Here is a 25097-nt window from a genome sequence, read left to right on the forward strand (position 1 = left end):
TCTAATACTGTTCTCCAATAAAAGGAACCAAGGCTTACTGAAGAAATAGCTGATTGTAGGGCTGGGCAGAGAAAGACAAGATGAGCCTGGAACATCTCTTAATGCCAGAAAGTAAGGAAGTGCTCAAACACACGCATACACACATAATGATGCAAGTACATCCGAGGGACACAAGAGCTTCCCAGTGACCAAAGCCGAAACAATTTGAGCAACAAAATAAATAACATAGTATTGGACTATAACCCAAAGTATAAAACAACTATGTATGACTCCATAAGGATATGTCAGTGGTTAAGTAAATAAATAAATGGGAGAGAAGAGGCAAATCTCCTGTGCAGATGAATTTCAAATCATTTATGTCAATACTCTACCCTCAAGGAAGTAGGACATACCTCCCTACTTCTTAAGCGCAGGCTGTACATAGACTTCCTTCCAAAGAGTATAGCATGGAAGGGGAAAAAAAGAATAACTTTACAGTGGAGAAACCTGGCAAACATTACCTTAGCCAGGCGAACAAGATTAACATCAGTGATAAGTCATGTTGATAGCATGCACCCTTGATATAATGTTAATCCACAACACTTTCCTCTACTTTTCTGGTATTACTATACTTTTGTTTGCTTGTGTTTTGCCTTTTTTGGGCTGTACTGTGTGGCTTGCGGGATCTTAGTTCCCTGACCAGGGATTGAACCAGGGCCACGGCAGTGAAAGAACCAAGTCCTAACCACTGGACTGCCAGGGGATTCCCTTACTATACTGGGTTTACAAATCTATCTTTTATGAAGGTTTTTGTTTATGAGTGAAAGCCTGTACTCAGCTTTGAGCCAATAAATAAAGTATGAAACATGGTTCCTGCCTTTGGTAACTTTTAATCTAGCGGGGAAAACATGATACAGCAAGCATGTAACCCAGGTATAAATGATAGGAGGTCATTATAGGGGGGGTTTAAATTGAGAAAAGCACAGAGATACTGGGGACTGGTGTAAGCCAGGGGGAATTTCCAGGAAAACATACTTCTGTTTATACAATCAGGATTTCTAGAAGAGTGGCGTGATAAGGGTTGATTTAGGGGTTCAACAAATTCCCTTACATATGATTATCACCAAAACCCCCAAAATATATATTTTAAATTATTACATTTTTTCAACCAACCTTATGATAGATAATAAAATTAGCTTATGATAGATAATGTAATATATGCTAGATTATAAAATTGGTGGCTCAGTTCATCACAGTGTGCTCAGAATTTATTAGATAGCACAGTCAATGAATTGTGTCTGATACCTGCATTTATATTATATGTAGACCTGTTTAAATGTTGAATGTTTCACGTGTAGGTGTTAATATGTTCCTCGACTTTGTTTTCCTTTTTTTTCCTTTTAGGATTATCTGCCGCCAAACTCTTAGCAGAACATGAAGTTAATGTTTTGGTTTTAGAAGCCCGGGACAGAGTTGGAGGAAGAACATACACAGTGAGGGTAAATGATTTTAATACTTAACGTATAAAATCTCACACAAACTAGAGATGGGGGTCACTGGAAGTCACAGAGCTGGAGGAAATCTCAAGAGTTTATGCAGTTAAGCCGTTGGTCCTCCATAACCCTAAACTACTGCATTAAATAAGTATCTGTTCTTTTCAACAAGCACCCACCAAAGAGTGACAGCTTCTGACCTTCAGTAGCTTACATTCTAGTGAAGAAAACAAACGTGAACAAATAACCTCAGTACAGCGTCATCATTTCCATACTAGAGACCTAGAGTATATAGCGTCTCAGGTGAGGTTACGGTTGGGCTGGACTTGAAGTGACTGTACGTTCACCATACACACACACACACACACACACACACACACACACACACACAGACATACACACACAGTATAGGTTCCTTATTTATTTATCCAAGAATACACAACTTAAAAGAAGTGTGACCACAGTAAGCAGAGGCAAATGTAGCATATTTCTGTGTTGCTTTTTCCTTAGTCCTTGTTCCCTAAGAGGTGTGCTGCTCCGGTGGGGTCAGCTAGACATAAGGAAGCCCAGTTCTTGCTACATCACTGCCTTTTTATACTTGGGCTTACATCACCGTTTTGGAAAAATGCATGCTAACTGGTGTTTACTACTATTTGAAGAAATGGTTGCAGGATGTTGAAATCTGGAACTGATGAAAGTACACAGGGAAGGAGGTAAGGTAGAAAGGAAGTACGGACAAAGATGGAAGTTTTGCAAACATGCAGATTTAAAGGGGGTGCAGAGGCAGAGGAGCCAGAGAGAAGCAGTGGAGGCTGGGGAGGAAGACCAGATTAGGGCAGTGCCATGAAAATCAGCAGAGGAAAGAGAAGGGGTGATACATCGAATCAGATGCCAGGCGCATTTGACACAGGATGAAGGCTGAGTAGGGGCCCTTGTGTTTGGCATTTAGAAGGTCACTAATGAGCCCCCTTGCTAGAGCACAGAAACAGAGCGCTAAAGGCTGGAGATTGGCAGTAAGGACAAAACCAGACTGTTGAAGTGACTGGAAGGAGAGGAAGCCTCTATCTAATTAGGAGATGTGTCAGATTTATAACAGAATGGCTTATGCAGTGATAATAACAATGGGTTAAGCAATACAAACATTCAGTTATTTTACATAAGAAGAAGTCTGGTGGTAGGTAGTCCAGCCTGGGGCCGGGGTTCAGCTTTGTCATCGAATCTTTAGGCTCTTTCTGTCTTTCTGCTCAGCCATTCTTTTCCTGTTGGCTTATTGCCTAATGGTAACCAGATGGCTGCAGCATCTGTCAGCATCAAGTTCTCATTCAAGGCAGGAAAGAGCGTGAAGAGGCGGCCCCAGTCTTATCTGCAACAAAGCCTTTCCTTTACCAGAAGACCCCAGCAGACATTTGCTTTATAGTCTCATTGGCTAGGTTCGGGGCACACAGCTACCCTGAGCTGCTAGGGAGCCTGGGAAAGCAAGTCTTTAACATTTCCAGGCTGCATAATAGAAGCAGGCATGGGAAAGGGGGAATATAAATGGATATGAAATAGCCAACCAACATCTGAACTAGGATATTGTACCAGCCGTTTCAGTCACACCAAGCCAAGCTCCCCTTCTGTCATTCACTTTCTGCCTTTTTAGATGTACAGGGATGTATCATAAGCCTATTTTTACCTTGCTCAGCTCTAAGAGTACCCTACAGCCTTGCTACTCAAAGTAACCTGTGGGCCAGCAGCCTCGGAATCACCCTGGAACTTGATAGAAATGCAGAATCTCAGGTCCTGTCCCAGACCTGCTGAATCTGACTCTGCATTTTGATAAGATCCGTAGGGGATGCTACAGAAGTGCTGCTCTTTGGTGTATGCTCGCTTGCTTTAAATTAATGTGAATCCAGATTAATTGCATTTGGAGAATTTGAGTACCTCCTCAGATGTAGTCCTCTGAGAGGCTATTGGTCTGGGAGTGAGGAGACTGGGATTCTGGCCCCTGTACTGGCCCGACACACTGTCATACCTTGGGTAAGTACTATTAGCACTTTACATGTCACTTTTCTCATCTGGGCAGTGAGATATAATCTAAATGTACTTGAAGCTCCCTCCAACTTCAAGTTCTAATTGAAGGCAATGTGTTGTAGTGCAAAAGAAAGATTGCATATTCTGCCTGTACCAGCTTGTTACATATGATTCTCCTGTCATTTTCTGAAAAACATTCCTTTATTTTGGAGATAGGTATTAAGTTGTCCCTTTGCCCTACTTTTCTTATCTCTAAAACCTTTTGGTTATTAAATAGGAGCATCTGTCGTGTTACGGATTTTTCAGTTAAGAACAAGTTTCTTTGTACAAGGGAAATGAGAATTCCAACATGCTTATCCCCATCTATGTTATTGTCCCAGGCTGCTTTTTCATGCTACATCATTTATATATGTCAGCACCATACAGGAACTATTGTGTATTAGGCATCATATTAAAATTCCCTTTAGGTATGTGAGAGAGGAACTCTGAAATGCTTAGAAGGTAGGACTTGACATCTATAAGATTTCAAATAAATAGAAGGGAAAAAGGGGGGGCTTTACAAAGCAGGGACAGAAATGGTATTTAATCAGAAACTGAACTTAATATTCTTACAGTTGCTTCTACTAGCACAATCAATTAGGATTTAGGGAGGAGATGCCATAAAAATTACTCTGGATCTTTAAGTATCGAAATGCCAAATTTGATATTGTCACCTGGCAACTGTTCAGATAGATCTTCTATTTGTTCAGAACTTCCCAGTTTTTCCTAGTGTGATTCCCCCATAATTTTTCAGGACCAAATTAATTAAGTTGAAATGCCTGCAAGGCTACCACAGGGTTGGTGTATTTGTTTCCTAATATAGTTGCGTGTTTGTGGCCTCTTCAAAGGCTGAATAATGAGATCAAATGCAAGATCCTAAAGACTGAGGGGCAACATAGCAGAATATGGTATTACAGTTCCAGTATCTTCATGCTGAATCTGGGGCACCTCCTTTCAAATGTTTCGACTTTGTAAAGAAGCATTCTGTAAAACGCCTCATGCTTTTTACTACTTCACTTAGGATTATTTACTTTAAATAGTGTCTGTGTTCTAAAGACATCTTTTTTGGAAACTCCCAAGAATTCGGTTACTGTCTTTGTTAAACTTTATTGGAATACTGACTTCAGTTTTGCGCTTCCTGTCTTAAAAAGGATGTTGGAGACTAGAGAAGGTTTAGAGCACAACACCAATAGTTAGTAAAAGGGAAAGTTAGGATTATATGAGGGACAGATGAAAGAAGTCAAAGGAACAGGTCACTTCTGGTATTATGGCAGAGTGGAAGCCTGATTGACTCTCCCTCTTAAAATAAAATGCTGAATAAAATATACTGTGCTGCCCTGAAGTTAGAAGTTTGCAGATCTCCTGGATGTTGAACAGACATCTCAAACTTCACACATCCAAACTGAATTTCTTTTCTTCTTCATCAAGAACACTATTCTAGGGACTTCCCTGGTGGTCCCGTGGTTAAGACTCTGCACTTCCACTGCAGGGGGCACGGGTTTGATCCCTGGTAGGGGAACTAAGATCCCACATGCCGTGTGGCATGGCCTAAATAAATAAATTAAATTAAATAAAAATTAAAAGCTTATCCCCCACACAAGAAACCATGAACAAAATGAAAGGCAGCCAACCAGTATGGTAGATAATATTTGGAAACCATCTATCTGATAAGGGGTTAATAACAAATTATAAGGAACTCATACAACTCAATAGCAAAATAAAACAAAAGAAACAGGGGCTTCCCTGGTGGCGCAGTGGTTAAGAATCTGCCTGCCAATGCAGGGAACATGGGTTCAAGCCCTGGCCCAGGAAGATCCCACATGCCGTGCAGAGCAACTATGCCTGTGTGCCACAACTACTGAGCCTGCGCTCTAGAGCCCACGAGCCACAACTACTGAGCCTGCATGCCTAGAGCCTGTGTTCTGCAACAAGAGAAGCCACCACAGTGAGAAGCCCATGCACCACAACGAAGAGTAGCCCCCTCCCACCGCAACTAGAGAAAGCCCGTGTGCAGCAAAGAAGACCCAACACAGCCAAAAATAAACAAATAAATTTATATTTAAAAAAAGAAACAAACAAATCCAATAAACTGATTAAAAAAAAAAAAGAACACTATTCCAGCAGCCTTCCCGGTAAAGGAGGATGGCAACTCCCAAAAAAACTCGGAGTCATGTTCAACACTGTGAGACCCCACATTCATTCTGTCAGGAAATTCTTTTGGCTCTGCCTTCAAAATATACCCAGAATTCAACCCTTCCCTCCACTTCCGTGGCGCCCAGCTGTGGGAGCCACCATGATCTCTAGGGCAGATTATTGCAACAACCTCTTAAATAATTTCCCTGCTTTTTACCCTTGTCCCTTATAATCTAGCCTTAGTGCGACAGCCAGAATGAGCCTTTCAAACTTAAGTCAGATCTTGGCACTTCTGTGCTCAAAACCTTTCAAAGGCTGCCCTTCTCACGCAGAGTAAAAGCCAGTGTCCTTTCAATGTCTTGTGACGCGTACCATGATCTGCCCCCTTCCCCCCCACCCCCGCCCTGCAACTTCTCTACTCTCATCTCCAGTTCTCTTTTCCCTGCTCACTCTGTTCCAGACACATTGGCCTGTGTTCTTTGAACACACCAGGCAGATTTCTCCCTTAGAATCTTTGCAGTGGCTCTTTCTTCTGCCAGAAACGCTCTTGTCCCAAATATGCACATGGATAACTCCCACACCTCCTTCAAGTCTTTTACGCGAATATCACCTTTTCTCAGAGGCCTACATGTCCCTTGTATTTGAAGCTGAAATCTTTCCTTCTCTCCTCTGCAGTTTCAATCTGCCCTGTCCTTCTCTAGTTGTTTTTTTTTTCTTTTTCACTGTTGTTATCAACTTCTAAGATACTTATTTATTATGTTTGTGGTTCATTTTCTGTCTCTTCCTACTAAACGAAAGCCCCTTGAGAGCAGGGATTTTTATTTTGTTCACTGATGTAACAGAAGTTTCTTGAACAGTACCTGGCACCTTGTAGGCACTCAAGATATAGTTGTTGAATGAACTAATGAATCCCCAAAGCAAAGTAAAAACATGAAGCCTAGGGATTAAATGAGCTCAAAATTTGACTTTCACCTTGAATGTCTGCTGAACCCTGAAGACTCTGCAATTCCACTGTGATGGCTGTATGGCATGCAGGGAACAGGAAATAAAATCCAGAACCTGGGAATTTAATAGGAAAGACTCCAAATTGGAATCCCCTGTGCTATACTCTGTACATGAAAGTGAAAGAGAAATAAACCTTACCCTTCTAAAAGGGAGGAAAATAAAGCTTGCCTTCATCCATGGCTTCAATCTAAATTTACACTACCTATATGGTGTGAAAAACCTTGGACAGAATATTTAAAGTGCCAAGGTGGCTGGCAGAAATAGACTTAAATCATTTCCACCCAGGCCTCAAATAACTTACACAGAAAAAGTTCTAAGGAAAATCAGCAACTCATAGTCAAAAGTGACAGCGTACAAGGAAACAAGGCACTAAAGGAGAATAAATAGAAAAAATGATCCAGAAAGATTTTGCAATAGTTGAAGTATACACAGAATAAAAAATTACTGTAGCATGTTTTAAAGAAAAGACGTGCTTAAAATTAGCAGCAGGGAAAAGAAACTTAAAAAAAAGATCAAGTAGTTTAAAAATAATTTCTAGAAATGAAAATGTACTGATTAAAATGAAAAAACTCAGGGACAGATTAAACAGTGTATTAGACATAGCTGAAGTGAATGAGTGAACTAGATCAGAAGGAATTATCTATAATGCAGTTCAGAGATAAAGATTGGAAAATACGTTATGTGGGGCAAGGGCAGGAGCAACTAAGACATGAAAGATAGTGTTATGATGGTATGAAAAAACAATGGCTGAGGATTTTCCAGCATTGTTGGAAGATACCAGGAAACCTAACAAGTCCACAGCATGAAAAAGGAAAAGAAATTCTCACCCGCACACAGAAGCTGCAGTATACCAAAGAAAAGAGATCTTAAAAAAATTCCTTTAAGTCTAAAAGTAATTTTTTTAAAAAAAGAGAAAGACAAATTACGCATACTCTGAAAAAAATCAATAATTAGACTTATTGATTGCTGTTGAGTGACCCTTCAACAGCAAAAATAGATGCCAGAAGATAAACAATATCTTCACTGTTCTGAGAGTGAAAGAGAAAATAACCAGAATTTGTTACTTGCTAGAACAATCTTTTTATCAGACTGACAAAAATAGAGAGTTTAGGACCCAGATTAGAGGAAATTATAAAGGCTGTGTTTTAAGAAGAAGGAAAATGATAACAAATTAAAGGTGTGAAATTTAAGAGGAGACAATGAGCAAAGATACTGGTAAATATTTAAATAAAATTCAGCAACATCAACAGAATAAAACAAAATAACGTCAAATTTGTTGGGAGACAAATAAACCTGAAGTAAGGTACTTTTATGGTTTACAGATTAGAAGAAGGTTGATCACAGTTGATGCATGAAGGTTTTGTATTTTTCAATAGAAAGATAATATATTGATAAACTTTAGAATATATTAAGTATGCATGTTAATATAGCTAGAAAAAAAATAGGCCTGACAGTATAACTTCCAAACAAGTAGAAGAAAAACTTAAAACAAAAGGAAGAAAACCCTTAATCCAAAAGAAGAAATCAGGCATAAAACTGTTAAAGTGGGACAAATGGAAAGCCATAATAAAATAAGTAAAGTTAAGACATTTTAAAAGAAATAATAATATAAATGGGCTAAACTTCTCAGTTAAAAGGGGGGAAATGTCAGAATAAAGAAAACTCTAACCGAAGGATAGAAAAAGAGATAGTATACAAATACTAATCTAAGCTATTTTACCTATATTAATATCAGACAAAATAAGGTTTAAACAAAAAAAATGTTTCATTGAATTAAGTTTCAATACATAGTGATAAAAGACCCAGAAGACCAAACAATTCTAAACTTGTATATACTGAATAATGTAGCCTCAAAATATAAAGCAAAAATTGACAGGAATCAAAGATAAATGCCCAATAGTGTAGGGGATTTTTAACATACTTTTCTAAGTCAATAATAAATGAAGCAAACAAAGGTTGAGCACAATTAATCTTTTTCTAATGGACATGTATAAAACATGCATATTACTTAACAGAAGACTATGTTCTTTTCATGCAGAAATGGAAAATCTTTGAAAATCAACCATGTGCTAGGTCATAAAGTAAGCCTCAAGGATTGATATCATATAATCCATATTCTTTGACCACAATGCAGTTATGACAGAAAGATAACTAAAAAAATTCCAGTTGTAGAAATTAAAACATGACAAAACTTTTAGAAACATGGATCTAGACAGAAATTGTAATGGAAATTTGAAAATACTTAAAACTGCACAATAATGGAAATACTAAAATAAAGTTGTGGATGTAGCTAAAACCATATTAGAGGAAGATTTATTGTATTAGAAAAGAAATTTTTGTATTAGAAAAGAACAAAAGGCTCAATATGAATAAGCTAAGCATGCAAGGAATTAGAAAATTAAGAGTATAAAAAATCCAAAAAAGAGGAAAAAAGAGCATAAATCAATGGTATAGAAAATACTCAATAAAGATGATCAATGAAACAAAGGTTGATTCTTTGAAGAGTCCTATTAAAACTAGACAAGTGTCTGATAAGATTTTTCAAGGAAAAGGAAAAAGAGACATCTCTAAACAATAAAAGGGATGAAAATGAAGATATAACTACTGATACAATAAACAATAAATAAATGAAAAGAAGAGGTCATGAACTTTAAAGCAATAGTTTTGAAACATATGAAAGGTATATATGATGAGAAAATATAATTTAAGAATAGAAAGAAATTTAAGAAATAGAAAACGTGAGTAGTGCTTTAACCACAAAATAAATTGAACCTGTAATTTAAATTTTTCCCACAATGAAAACACTAAGCCTAGATAGCTCTACAGGTGTGTTCTACCTAATGTTCAAAGAAGAGATTATTCTATTTATATACGAACGCCTTCTAGAGAATAGAAGGAAGTATGATTTCTAACTCATGAGATTAACAGTACTGTAATACAAGAAAACAGACAAGGGCTGGAGAAGAAAGGAGAATCATGGGGCAATCTCAGTCTCACTTATAAACACAGATATAAAAATTCGAAACAAAAAGTTAGCAAAGCATATCTTGCAATGGAAAGATAATATCAGGTTATATTACCCCAGGAAGGCAAGGTTGCATAATTCTAGACAATCGATTTTCTGGAAATAACAGATTAGGTAAATTATCCCAACCCTTCCACTACATATAAGGAGACTAGACAAATTGCACTGTGTACACACACACACACACACACACACACACACACACACACACACACACCCCTTCAAAGCATCAGAGAGCTAACAAGATAGTGAAGAATCACTAGACCAACGTCCAGAAAACATTGACCTGCTTTTTCCCCTGGGGGTGGAGAGGTGAGAGTTTGCTGACCACTGAAGAAGCAAGTGAGAGACTGAGAAGTACTTTTCAAAAGTCTTACAAAGCTAGGGCAACTGAAGGTCAAGTCCAGAGCCCACCAAAGTATGTGTATATGGAGGGATGTGTTGGTAAACTCCTTGTGCTTTGGGTTGGACTGCGTCCTAGCACTAAGGGTGAACAGCAAAAGGACTAGGCCACGTTGCATTTCAACCTGCCTTCAAATTGTCTCAGGCACACAAAATGCAATAAAGTTATCTAGTATTGTTAGCGTCCCCAGATGCTGGGCAGAAGCAGACATAAATCCTCTCTGAGAAAGATATAATCCTCCCAGGATTCAGATAATTTCTATATTTTCTCAAATTCAGTCAGTGGGACACAATAAAAAATAATCAGGCAAACAAGGAGAAACGGCAACGCGAATTAGAACTGGTATAAACAACAAAATAGAAACAGACCCATAAGAAGTTATTACAAACACATGGAGGAATTATTACTCACCAATGCACAATTTTATTTTATTTATTAATTTTTTTACAATTTATTGATTAAACCATGGGGAAATGTGTTACTAAAAAAGCTGGGGAAAATGGAAAAGTGCACTTAAGAAGAGGAAAGTAAATTTTGGTTTATGGAGGAAGGTTTGCATATTTATAAAATATTTTTTAGGTGTATGAATCTTTTCATACCTTTTGGTACTCTTTTCCTATGATGCATTCTTCCCTGCAAGTGTTTTAAAATAGAATCAGGAGCCCACCAGTGTGGGCTGATTGAAGATTTCGTCTGCTGGAAATCAGAGAATTAGGTCTAATAAAACTCTGGGTGACCCCTCCAGCAACAACCCCAAAGAAAAGCATAGAAAATAAAGCTAAATGCTTTGAAAAGGATCTAGATCGGCAGGGCGTACTACAGTGTTCTTTATTGTTTATGCGTGTTATTGCTGAATCAGCCTCACCAATAACTCAACAAATGGGATTGCTTAATGATGAGTGTACTATAGGGTTGGAGTAGAGTAGAAAGATTTGCTATTTTCAGTGGCACTTTATAAGAGAGATGTAAGGCACATTTAAATTGTAAAAAATAAACAGGGTTATTTTTTATAAGGCATAGAAACATGTTTTAGAGTTCTAACTGAAGTCTTCTGGACACTTTTTCTGTTTCTACAGAACCAACATGTTGATTACGTAGACGTTGGCGGGGCTTATGTGGGACCAACCCAGAACAGGATCTTACGGTTATCTAAGGAACTGGGTTTAGAAACTTACAAAGTGAACGTAAATGAGCGTCTTGTTCAATATGTCAAGGTAAGCCTGATGTTTTACTCAACTGACCAATAGGGGAGCATTTTATTTGGGAAAGCATTTGGTTTTGCTTTTAGTTGTTTTTTCTCAAAGCAATCATAAAAGTAGGTTCTCAGCTTTAAAGTAGTACTCTGCCTTTCTTTTCTTCTTCTCTTTAAAAAATCCCTGCGACCGCAAAAAAAAAAAAAAAAAAAAAAATCCCTGCGGACTCCTGGAATCACTGCAAGTGGTCATGCTTCGGCTTGGTTCTCCTCCACCTCACCCACTGTGGCCCTTGAAGGCTACACTCCTTCCTTCCCCTCCCTCTGGAGGTGGGGGAGACACCAGAAATAGACCACACTCACACACACACACACACACACACACACACACACACACACAGAGCCCAGGCAGCCCCTGAGGCACCTAAGACTTTGAATGGGTCATTCATCCTCATCCTTACCTGACATTTCTTTGCACACTTTGATCATTTTCTCTGCACCTAGCCATGACTCTTGGGAAGTCTAGCTCAGTTATGCAGTTTCCTACTGTTTAAACAAGAGATTGTTTAAACTCTAAGTGCTGATATCCACTCAAGAAACAGCAGCTGTTGCCCATGTTATTCTTTCTTACTGAAGCCAAACATGGAGCAGCTGGAGTCTGGAAATGTGCCTTGAGAAATCAAGTTTCCGATCTGACATTGTAGCCCATTTCCTGGAACTAGAGTCATCAGGACAGGGCTTATTTACTCATTCTAATGCCAAGATTCCCACACCAGTAACCACATCACTTCTCAACAGACACATTTAAGCCTCCACTCCACCGCAGCGATCATGTGGGTCTGGCATCTTCAGGGCCTTTCAGAGCAGGGAGTGAAAGATACTTGAAGTATATGCACACCGATGTGCAATCAGGGAGATCAGGAATCTTGGGAAACTCTGATAGCTGATCTGGGTTGGTTTGGGATGCTTGGGAAAGTCTGGCAGTGAGACACATGAAAAAACAAACCAGTAGCCTTTAGAAAAACTAGGTTCAGAGGTCAAGGGAGAAAAGAAGAAACTACAAAAGAATTCTACAAAGTGTTTATGAATGCTGGCTTCAACAGGCCATGATCAAAAAGGAAAAACTCCTTTGCTTCCCCACTTTGTCATCTCTGCACGGCATGTTGTTTACCCAGACTAGTAAGTGATAACGAAGGTAAGAGTAATAGCAACTAACCTTTATGGAGCACTTTTACCTGTATTATCATATTTAATGTAGGGAGAGAAACCAAATCCTTTGCACTCAACTGCTAATTAAACAGTCATATAAATTCACTGTCTAGTCCAACTGGGAAGCATATGAGTCTGATGATTATCCTGGAATCTGAGCAAACTTATGCTCTACTTTACAGAGGAGAAAACTGAGGTTCAGTGAGGTAAAGTGACTTGAACAAAGGTATAAAACTAGTAATGGTCTGCCTACCCCCTGAGCATACGCTCTTCATGAATTTTAGGATTTACTTACAAATAAGCACATATTTAAGATGCTAAACACTGTTCTTTTCATTTAAGACAATCTCATCTAATAAAAAGATGAAGAATAGAAATACTTTTAGGGAATTCCCTGGCGGTCCAGTGGTTAGGACTTGGTGGTTTCACTGCCGTGGCCCAGGTTTGATCCCTGGTTGCAGAAGTAAGATCCCGCAAGCCGCGCAGTGCGGCAAATAAATAAATACTTACCATTAAACCGTCCTCTCACATACTTTACCCTGCCAAGGAACACATATTTTCACCCAAGGTAGACAGCAAAGTTAAGGTAAAAAACTAGTGCATCAGTTAGAGATTAATTTATTTTATCTGAATAAGTGCCTTTCTTTTAGTGTTTCTAATAAATCATATCATTTCTGCAATGAGAAATACTCAGGGTAGTGGATGTTTTTATAATGACCAGGAAACTAGAAAGTGAGGAGGCCAGATTAGGGAAAAAGCAGAAAGATATTCATCTAACTATTCCAGGTAAGACTGATGATAAACTATATAGCAAAAAATAATTCCACTTACTTAAGAATATCTCAACTCTCACTGTTCTGTTCGCTTCTAGGGAAGAAAAGGCATTTTCCCCCTGGCATGATAGTGGATTGGGTTAATAGTGCAAATTGTTTTTGTGACACTTTCTGCATCAACTCTCGTGACAACCCCAGCTTCTGTAATCTAATACAGTGTATTCTTTTCTGTAAATAACACTGAAATGAAGTGGGTGAATCACTGGAAGATTGCCACTGTCTAGTTAAACCAAGCCATATTCTTTATGATCCAGATTGCTTCAGGTCTTAAATTTTCCTGATGTGCAGCCTTAAAGAATGCTTCCATTGTTTCTTCTGTCAGCAGGCTGTAGTGCATCCAGTTTCAACCTACTCTAGGATGATTTTTAGTGTTCACCAGAGAACTATTCTTGACCTTTGCTAGATTGTGTTTACAGTGCAAGTTTTGACATGACTATGTGACGTTCCAAGCCTGAGCCTCAGAAGCACTGGGGACCGATGTTAGGTGGTGTTTTCCAACCTGTCCCTTCCCCCAGAGACTAAGTCTATCTGCTTCATTCTTAGAAGGTTCATATGGTTGTGCTAAATTCATTCACTGTTTCAGTAAGTCGTTACTGGACCATCAACTCTGTACCAGATATTGTTGTAGGCTGGAAATACAGTGGTGGATACATGATCCAAGTTTCTGCTCACATGGAGCTTGCCATCTCAAGGGAGGAGATCAGTAAATAAATAATATTCGCTAACATTTCTGCCTTTATCCTTCATGGATCTTGTGAATAGAATCTCTATTCTAATTCTGGTTTAGTAGATCCTGATTCTCATGTAATAGGGTTCTTGACTGGTTCCTACAGTGAGCAGGTTTTATGAATGTTGTGAATTCAATATGGCTTTATTTCGGAGACTACATCTGATTTGTGAAGTTAATATAAATTAATCATGTCTTTAACCTAAAAGGTGGCTTTGAAGTGGTGTCAGCTAGATATGTTTAAAGTGTTCTCTATGGATTCTTTTCTTTTGGAAGGTGTAAAGGAAGCAGGTATAATAATTACTAGAAAAAAAAAAAAGGAAGCAGGTGGACTTGAATGCCTCTTGCATCGATTGATTGATTACTTGCATTAGTAAAGAAGATGCACCATCATTACGATCGTTTTATGAGTTAGTTTCATTGAGTTGTGGAGACTTAAGTTTAGCAGTGCCAGGTCTTGGAGAAGAAGAAAGAAATACTTGATTCCTCTTTTTTTTCTTTCTTTCCATGGGTTCCTCCAGATCATAATAATGCAGGTAGGGTGTCAAGAGGGAGAACACTGCCAGAGATGGAGCAAGGCATTTTGCAGGAACTACTTTAAAGGAGACATTGACATTTTCATGCATTCTCACTTTCTCCCTGCTTTTCACATCCTCTCTAAATAAAAATCAAGACTATAAATATAGACCACACATTTGTTTTTAGAGAATGGTGTGATAAAGATTTATTTAAAACAACATAGGCTTTCCTGATAGTAACAGTTCAGCAAGCAATTTTTCCGAGTATTCGTTCTGTTCTTCCCACAGCCATTTACTCCATGTTTCTATGCCAACGACTGAAATCACAGGCTTTTCAGAACGTGTGTGTTCTGGAATACTAAGTAATTTTTTTTGTTGTTGCTAAGAGGTGAACTTTGTTTTAGCCAGTAGGCTGTATTGAAAGCAGAGGATGTACTTTTTATCAGTTTGTCTTAATGCTTCCAGATATAACTGCGTCTTTGACCTCTTGCTTCTAATAGGGTGTTTCCTTTGGATTCGGGACAATATATTTTTAAGCTGCTTTTAACACCTTTCCATACCAACTCATAGAACTCTTTTCTTTTGTCAAAGAAAATTATACTTTCACTTTCAACCCCTCTCAGTAGGAAACTCAAGAAGCCAAAGGTGTTAGGCTCTTGTAGGGATGTTGATTGTCGTGTCTTTTTTTTTTTTTTTTTTGCGGTACGCAGGCCTCTCACTGTTGTGGCCTCTCCGGTTGCGGAGCACAGGCTCCGGATGCGCAGGCTCAGCGGCCATGGCTCACGGGCCCAGCCGCTCCACGGCATGTGGGATCTTCCCGAACCGGGGCACGAACCCGTGTCCCCTGCATCAGCAGGTGGACTCTCAACCACTGCACCACCAGGGAAGCCCTCGTGTCTTTCTTTTAATCACCTAGATCCATCCCTCCTGGCTTTGTGCATTGGTGTTGCCTTCCATCTGTAATGTGCCTATACCTGTGTTACATTTGAGCTTCCCAATGATCCTTTGAGGTAATAAGCATTATTTCTCCCATCTTACAAATGAGAAAACTGAGGCTCAGAGAGATTAGGAGCCAAAGTGAGGCTTTCCATCTCTTGAGCCCAGTTTCTGTGAGTTATATCACATCGTTCCTTATTCTGTGAGCAGAGTTGACTTGTGAACCCCTTTAATAAACTGCTCCAAGATATGACAAAAATCACCTTACCCCAACAGGCTTTGGAGTCCTAAGATGCTACTTTAGCTGTAAGGGCTCCTGTGGACTCCAGCGGTTGGAGGGGAGTGGGTGTGCCTAGGAGTCATACGTGGTACTGTTCACCAGTGTGGCCTCTTCTCTTGTATCCTGAGCCATAGATCTGGTCCCCCTCTGGCCTTCAGTGAGCGCTTGACTCCTGAGAAACCCTGAGGCCAGCCCAGTTAGGCTCAGCAGGCTGAAGAAGACGGATTCTATTATTGTGTTTAAATACTAAGGCTAGAGGTCTGGGGCATGGCTTGGAATTGTTGGCTGTATATTCTTTTTCATAAGTGACTTATGTAAACTTAATAATCAAAGTATGATCTAGATAAGAGTATTTTACTTTATGCCATTATACTCTGCCTGGTTTAAAAAAGAAAAAAAGAGGATTTAAAGTAATTTGTATAAGTCAGAGTAGAAGATGAAGAAAGACAATTAGGTAAGGACAGCCAAGTGGTAATGGGCCTGTGTTCATGATAAAAAATTCTTTGTTGATCATAGAAATGAAGTAATACAAAAGGGATTTTTTTTCTCTAAACTATAATTATACATAGGATTTTAAAAGCAGAGAGACTCAAAATGTTTATATATTTTCACTCTAATCTATCAAGTATTCAGTATAAAGATACATAGACATAGCTTGTAAAAAACAGTTGCTAGTAACTTCCATTCTTTTTTTCTCTCCATTTTTAAAAGACTTCATTTACTTCCTGTGGATCATAGGAAAGCTTAATGACAGAAATTACTCTTAAAGCCTTGTACTGTTTAGAAAGCTAGGTCGGCATTAGCCATTTTCTCTCAAAGGCTCCTTTCTTTTTCCTCTAAACTTTCAGGAGTAAATCTCAGATTTAGTTTCTAGAGAATGAAGTTTCTACTCAGTTGAAGTGACAGCCCACTATATAGCAAAGTCAGGTTAATGATTCAATTTTCCCCTTTCATTTATTTTTTTTAAATTGTGATAAAATAGACATAAAAGTTACCATCTTAACCATACTTAGTGGACAATTCAGTGACATTAAGTACATTCATATTGTTGTGCTACCATCCACAGAATGCTTTTCATCTTCCTTTCATTCATTTTTAATAGGAAGTAATTCACTACAGAAGGCATTTTCTAGCCATTCATTGAGGACTAGTCTAAAGTCACCCTCCTGCCTTGGAGTGGCCTTCACTGGCAGCATAGAAAGGGGATTAGGTCAGACACAAAGCATTTCTCTCACTGAGGCTGTGGAACTTTTCGATCACCTCCTCAAGTGGGGCCCTGGCATTTTGGTTAATGGCAAAAAGAACCCTGTGAATAGAATGAAACATAAAAGCAGCTTCCTCAAGAGAAACTGCTCTAGTCTCTGTGATTACGCAACTCCTAGAGGTTCTGACCTTTCAGATTAGAATGTAGTTGCCAGTTTGAGGTTCATATCGCCCCCAGGCTCCCCCATCCTTGCTTTCTACTTCCTCCCTCTGTAGCCCCTATTCCCACCTCAGAGCACACACCCAAATACCCCAACCAAAAGCCTTAATCATAAACTTTTGCAGAGTAGCCTTCTAATAGTTGAAACCTTTAAAAAACCCCTAATGTCCTATGAATCTGTTACCAAACGCAAGTTCCAGGGCCCAATGCACAGTGAGGCCAAACAAACTGAAACGTCGGAATTTGGGGCAGAGAAAGATTGATGGCAGGGCCAAACAAGGAGAATGGTGGCTCATTCTCAAAAATCCTGAACTCCCCAGTGGTTTTCGGATAGAAGCTTTTATAGGCAAAATTTAGAGTGAGGGCTGCAGGGTGTGTGACTTTCTGCTGATTGGTGGGTGGTGAGGTAACAGGGCGGTGCTCCAGGAATCTCTGTGCTCAGCCTGAAGTTACCATCCTCCACCTGGGTGGGGACCTTAGTTCCTGCAGAAGCACTCAAAGATATTGTTGTGTATATTCCTTGAGCAGGAACCAGGACCCTGCTTTCATCGCTGCACTATTGTTTCTTTTTTTTAACATATATATAATTTATTTATTCATTTATTTTATTTTTGGCTGCGCTGGGTCTTTGTTGCTGCATGCGGGCTTTCTCTAGTTGCAGCATGCAGGGGCTACTCTTCGTTGTGGTGTGCAGTCTTCTCATTGTGGTGGCTTCTCTTGTTGTGGAGCATGGGCTCTAGGTGCACAGGCTTCAGTAGTTGTGGCACACAGGCTCAGTAGTTGTGGCTCTTGGGCTCTAGAGCGCAGGCTCAGTATGCACTATTGTTTCTTGACTGCTCCTCCTTTGTTTCTACATCCCCCTTCCTCCCCTCATTAGCAACTCTTTGAATCTGCCCTTTGGAACTTAGGGAAGGTCTAGGAGGCTGAATGAAGCCTATTTCCTACGAAGTAGAAATGGGGCCATGGAAAGGATTTGTTACAGGGAGGACCCCCACAGGGTCCTACTCAGTTTCAAATCCCATATCTTGTCCATTCTGGGCCTCCTGAAGAAGGGAAGTTGTCTTGTCCCACTGACCCTGCCAGAAAATCTTTCCTGTCATTGCCCTGTCCTGCCACTTCACAAGATCGATGCTACTATATAGCCTTCTGTCTCAGGTGTGGACTCCAAGCTTTTTCACTTGTGTCAAATTCAATGAACGAATACCTTTTGAAAACCTAGTGGATCTCAGAGTTTTAGGGACAGTTATTCTTACTTTAGAGATAGGAGAAAGTTGTAAGAATGCAAGTATTTGGTTCAAGGTCCTACAGAAGTGAGTGAGAAAGAGACAGAGACAGACAGACAGACGACAGACAGATGTGAAAGCCTAGTTGATAATTAACCTTAGCAGACACAGAACTTGGAACTGAAGAGAGACAAATAATGGAAATAATGTTGATACTTTATATCTGAACAGCGCAATATTGTTTTCATAGCACTTCATTTTTTTTTTTTTGCCTTGTGCTTGGGTTTAGTGCAACTAGAAGAAGAAAATTCTAGGTGGAATCACAGAAAATTTGAGTGTTAATTATAGTTAAATGTAATCAACACTTTGATCCCAAAAGCTGCTGAACTGGGTCCTTTTCATTTAAAAGACTTTACTCATATCAGGTTTTTCACACAAAGAAAATAATTACCGAACTATTAGTCCATTTGCTTTCATTCCCATAGCTCTCATGTAATTTGTCAGACTCAAACGATACACAGTGAACCTCAGGCTGAGATTTAATTTTGTGTGTTTGCCAAAGTACCCAGTGTCCTAGTTTCCACAGCCATACCCAACAGATAAATGTCTCTGAAAAAAGCGTCAGGCTTTAGAGACATGGGAGGCAATCACTACTGGCTCACACTTCCTGACCAGCAGCAGGTGATAAAAGGAAACCCTGAGACACAGACATGGGTGCAGTCACTTGCTAATCTACATAATTATTTGGGCACACACCCAAGAAGTCCTGAGTATCTGTGACTTTCCCCCAATCTGTAGTGTATTAAAAAATACTTTTCTGATGTCCAAATGTTGGGAAGATTGTGCTAAGAATCTTACGGCTGCTGGTCCACCCTCTCTCCCGGTGCAAGCCCTTATCACATCTCTACTATTGTGATCACATGAGCCATCACTGAGGTAACTCCATCCAGTAGAGGGGCAGGGCTGCATCTACCCGGTCACTGGGATACACAAAGTGAATACTCTCAGTTAACAGCCTCTCTGGCAAGAAGTTTGCTTTGCCCTGGACCCTCTCCACCTGCTCTGATGTATTTTTCCTCTATACTGCCCTGTTCCAAGGGGGCAGAGCCCAGACCTGAGACTCAGCACAAAGCACTTGCAGTTTTAGCTAGTTGTACAAGTGATTTTGTTGCAGGAAGGGGGACTCCTTCCAGGGCCCGAGAGTGAGCTCTTGTCTAACACTCGGAAATGAATTGTCCAAGGAGACACACATGCTGGCAAAGCAAGAGACTTTATTGGGAAGGGGTGCCTGGGTGGAGAGCAGCAGGGTAATGGAACCCAGAAGAACTGCTCTGTCACGTGGCTCGCAGTCTGGGGTTTTATGGTGATGGGGTTAGTTTCCGGTTGTCTCTGGCCACTCATTCTGACTCAGGGTCCTTCCTGGTGGCGCGTGCATCGCTCAGCCAAGATGGATTCCAGCGAGAAGGATTCTGGGAAGATGGTAGGCCATGTGGACTGGCATTTCCTCTCTCCTTTTGACCTTTCCCGAATTCTTCTAGTTGGTGGTAGCTTGTTAGTTCTGCCTTCCTTACTAGGACCTCCTGCTGTAAGATAACTCAAGCAAGTGGTTACTATGGTGCCTGGCCAGGGCAGGCGGTTTCGGTCAATGGTTCCCCTAACAACTTCATTTGATTTCTCCTATTTGACTCAGTATTGTGGGATGATGTACCCTTTTGTGCAGGAGAGGTATGTGTGAGAATTTATTCCCATTTGTAGCATTTGGAAAATATTCTGGTTATTGTAGGTCTTCTTTCTAGCCTATGTTTTCCTGTGTTCTCTCAGGCCCCTACCAGTGCTAGCCAGAATATGAAGAAAGCATGCCTAAGGGAATATTTTCCAAGCAATATTAATCCCAAAAGTGCTTTGCGAAAGAGGAGGTTTGTTGGTCAGATAAATTTTGGAAGTGCTCCATATTCTAATCCTATCTTTGAGAGCCAAGATGTCCATTAGCAAATTAGGAGTCTTATGAGGACCAGCAATTTAAAAAACAAAAGCTGTTGAACTATAAACCAGGATTCCCCAGATTTATGACCATGGAACTCATCTTCATATAGCACCCAGAAAGATCAGAGTGAGAAATGCAAACATAGAAAATGGTTTTAGGGATTTAGGTTCCCTAAGAAAGTGAGTCTCCCATCTTTCTCTTCCCTTCACACCTTACACATAGTGCATTCTAGTAAATTTGATGGTAATATTGATTATGGCTATTTTAGAAAAGGTATGCCTGTGAATTGATAAGGAAAAATCAGTGCAAAATTGGCATTCTTTCGAAGGTCTTGTCTGGCATTCATTCGAAGGTCTTGTCTGAGGCGGGAAAAGAGGGGGTCATTTGTGTAGAAAGAGAGCAGACCCTTTCTGGGGCCTGGGGGAGCTAGATGTGATATGAGATGGGCTATAAAAAAGCAAGAATTCCACTCTTCTTTTTATTCCTTCATTTAATAAGCATTTCTTAGAACCTTGGTATTTACAAGGCAATGTAGGAAATGAGGCATAGTCCTTCTCAGGTGTGTTGAGACTAGTCCAGAAGGTAAGACATGTACTTAATTTCGTTTAATACATTGTAGAAAATGGCAAAGTGCCATGGGCAATGAACAAAGTGCTCCAGTGCATCAGAGGAAGCTGAAGTGGTTTCCGACCTAGGCAGCTAGGTGAGATCTTTGGGACCATGTCTCTCTCAGATCAATATTCACTCATGCCTACAACCTCCAGGCCTAGAAGCACATCCTAATAGGCTCTCAATGGAGGATCCAGCTCAGTGGCACTGCAGGTCCAATCTTTCTAACATGGAGACTGAGGCACAGAGGTAGGGGCCGGGGGAGCCTGAACCAAAAGCATGGAGACATGAACTCTGCCTCTGCCAGGTACCAGCTGGGTTTAAACAAATTACACACACACACACACACACACACACACACACACACACAGGCATACCTCAGAGATATTGCGGGTTCGGTTCTAGACCACTGCAATAAAGTGAATATCACAATAAAGTGAGCCACACAAATTTGTTTCCCAGTGCATATGAGAGTTATGTTTACACTATACTATAGTCTATTAAGTGTGCAAGAGCATTATGTATAAAAAAAAGTACGTACTTTAATTTAAAAATATTTTTTTGCTAAAAAGTGCTAACCATCATCTGACAACACAGGATTGCCATAAACCTTCAATTTGTAAAAAAAAAAAAATACACAGCATCTGTGAAGTGCAATACAGTGAAGCATAATAAAACAAAGATATGCCTACTGTACATCTACATATGTATTAAAAACTTAATACATATATAATGTGGACCTCTGAATATCTTCAAAGACATAGTGAACTTGCTAAATTTATCAAAAGCTGTCCAAATGTACCGCCCTGTGATGCATCTCACTTATTATGATCACAAGATCTTACCTTGGAGCAGTGAAAAGCAAGAGAAATCAGACATGGAATCCAGACATAGTAAAATCAAAAATGTAAGGAAGAAGAGTAAAGTAACTAAAAGATTTTTTAAGAAAAAGATTTAAGAGGAAATAAATATTAATGAAGAAAATGGACAACCATAACAGAAATCATCATTTCCTTTAGTCTTTTTTTTTTAAGTTTTAAAAAAAATATTTATTTATTTATTTGGCTGCACTGTGTCTTAGTTGCGGCATGTGGGCTCCTTTAGTTGCGGCATGTGGGCTCTGTTAGTTGCAGCATGCAGACTGTAGTTCCCTGACCAGGGACTGAACCCGGGCCCCCTGCATTGGGAGTGCAGTGTCTTAACCACTGGACCGTCAGGGAAGTCCCCATTTCCTTTAGTCTTTTTTGAAGTTTAATAGAGGTAAGGACTAAAAAGAAATGGTGTAGGTATTTTTATTTTTACTTTTCTTCATTCAAATAATTTGACAACATGCATAGCTAAATGAATAAGAGGAATTTTATACAAACACTATAATGTGATAAGACCCAAGCTTTAGTGAACATTAGGATTACCTGGGATTTGTTAAAAACATAGATAGCCTGGCCACACACCCCTAATTTAGTAGGCCTGACGGCAGGATCCCCATACCCTGCACCCTGAGTTATTTTGAGGCAACTTCTGCTACAAATCCAGGAATCTTGCAAATGGAAAGGGTAGGATTCCAGAAAAGTTAGTGATACTCACTCACATTTATATGTTACTCTACAGCAGGGTTTCTCAACCAGGGCACTATTGACTTTTGGAACTGGATAATTCTTTGTTGTAATGGGACTGTCCTGTGCATTGTAGGATATCTAGCAGCATCCCCCACCCAGTTGTGACAACGCAAACTTTCTCCAGACATTGCCAAATATAACCTGGGGCGCAAAATCACTCCTGGTTGAGAACCACTACTCTACCGGGACCAAAGCCCCTTCATTCTCACTAGAGAGTGATACTGATCTTTCTAGATCAAATCTGGTAACAGTGAAGACTACCTTTCCCTAAAAACTCTAGGTCCCCAAAGAAAAAGTTCTCAAAATGGTCTGTCCACCTACCCTCTAATGTCTCAGCTATTCCACTCAAGTACTATACACATCAAACACCAATACCAACTTATGTAGACTTCGGTATAAGACATATTTCCCCCCAGACTCTCTATAGGAGTGTATATCACTCAGAATATCCAAGGGATCTCAATATAGCACTTTACCAACCTCCAGATATGGAGCCTGAAGACAGTGTTATAGGAGGGAAGGGAATAAATGCCAATAAAGGGTTAATGAGTTGTTACAGCTGTGGGCAACTGAGGCTCAATTCCCCCTAGTTCTCCCTGAGGAACTGTGTGGAATGTGCCAAAGAATTGCCCCATGAAGAACAGAGAAGCTGAGATAATTTATCCTTGTCCCTCACTGGCTGGGATTGCCCTTGTGTCCCATGTTGAATGCTGACCGTTGGGCATCTGCTGCAGAGTAAGCTTTAATAATCAGGTGCGAGATGATCCATCCTTAGGATAATCAAAGTCCAGTGAGATAAGCAAAACTATTAAAGGATTTATTATAGGGATTTGGCCTTACCTAATTGTGGGAGTCTTTGTAAGGCTCTTGTCTTTGCATCTGATGCTGGAGCTTGAAGGGCAGGCAGTCAGGAAGGGAAGATAGATGTATGATGGAGGAAAGCAAGAACAAGCTGCAACCCACAAGCGTGAGCTGGAGTCCAGGTCAGTCTTTGTTGCCTCTGATCTTGACACTGTGGATGTCTTGCAGAAGCCAGGACCCTTCATCATAGTGCTAAATACATATACCAGGCCTAGAAGTTGTAGAAGCTGAAGGAGGATCCCAGAAGGGTGGAGTAGTTGCAGGCCCAGACGCTATCTCATGCCATGAAAATCAGCAATAATGTGTGTGAACTACAAAATGAGTGGCTGCTTCACTTTTACTCTCTAAATTTCCCATAAGAATCTCTCTTGTGACCCTAACCAGAAATATATAGGAAAGAAAACTCTGGGAAATCCAGTTCAGCCTGAACAAGTTGACACAGTACAAAGCCATCACACCATCTGTTTCCACTATCACTTGCTCAGTGGGCCCACATACAAAGTGGCCATGGCATCAAGGACGGAGACAATGTATGGGCTCAACAATATGACCTTCCACTCACCAAGCCAGATTTGACTTTTGGCTATCATTAGTCATCAGGGAAATGCAAGTCCAAACCACAATGATATACCACTTTGCATCCACCAGGATGACTGGAATCGACAAGGATATGGAGATATTGGAACCTTCATACATTGCTGGTGGGAATGTAAAAGGGTGGCAGCTGCTTTGCAAAATAGTTTGGCAGTTCTTCAAAATGGGGTAGGAGAGAATGGAGAGTGACTTTTAACGAGTAAGGGTTCCTTCTTGGGGTGATGAAAATGTTCTAAAATTAGCTGTGGTGATGGTTTCACAACTCTGTGAATATACTAAAAAGCATTGCATTGTACACTTCAAATGGATGGATTATAGAGTATGTGAATGATATCTTAATAAAGCTGTTAAAGAAAAACAGCCGCTCATCCTCACAGTGTAATATTTTCATCTTTTTTCTAACTGCCTAGTTCTCCTGAGTTAATGGCATTTGTGAAAGAGGAAAAATATTTTTTTTCAATGCCCTCTCAGTTATCTTTACTTACCCAAGAGCATCCAGAAGAACTCATATTATTTCTATATTAAATGCTTGGTTTGTAATGTCCATATATACCTAGAGTCCCTTGGGAAAGATGGCATAACAATGCATTTGAAACCTTTTATTCTTGATGTTATGGCATTATTTATACCTGAGTGTAATGGTTCTCTTTTTCCAGGGATGAGATTGCACAACTCAAGTGCCCATTGTTTTAGCTGTACAAGTCCTAAGAGAGGGGACTGAGCATAAGATGAAAATCAGGTCATGAACTTAGGAATGTGCTGCTAGCCCTTGAAGTTGTGTGAGAGGTAGAGGGAGCAGAGGCATGAAAAATGCAAACCATGAGACTGTGCAAATATAATAATAATAAATCCAAACGATGGATGAGTTCCCCAGGGAAATGGATGGGCCAAGGAAGGCTGAGGATCAGACCCCGGGGGAGTCAGTAGATGAGAGAAGAAAGGGTCTTGCAAAGAAGAACAGAGGAACCAGATGGCCACTTGGGAGAACCAATACATTAAGAT

General features: G+C 39.9%; 1 protein-coding gene across 1 annotated transcript in view; it reads left to right on the forward strand.

Moving 5' to 3' along the window:
- Positions 1-25097, forward strand: part of MAOA (monoamine oxidase A) — a 72678-nt gene that overhangs the window by 17918 nt on the left and 29663 nt on the right. The window contains exons 2-3 of the mRNA XM_027091297.1: positions 1384-1478; positions 11167-11304. Of these exons, the coding sequence (XP_026947098.1) occupies positions 1384-1478; positions 11167-11304 (233 nt within the window). The remainder of the gene's footprint in view (positions 1-1383; positions 1479-11166; positions 11305-25097) is intronic.

This window comes from Aethalodelphis obliquidens, unplaced genomic scaffold (genome assembly GCF_003676395.1).
Source record: "Aethalodelphis obliquidens isolate GAN/ISIS:26980383/991018 unplaced genomic scaffold, ASM367639v1 scaffold71, whole genome shotgun sequence".
In the NCBI taxonomy this organism is placed as follows: domain Eukaryota; kingdom Metazoa; phylum Chordata; class Mammalia; order Artiodactyla; family Delphinidae; genus Aethalodelphis; species Aethalodelphis obliquidens.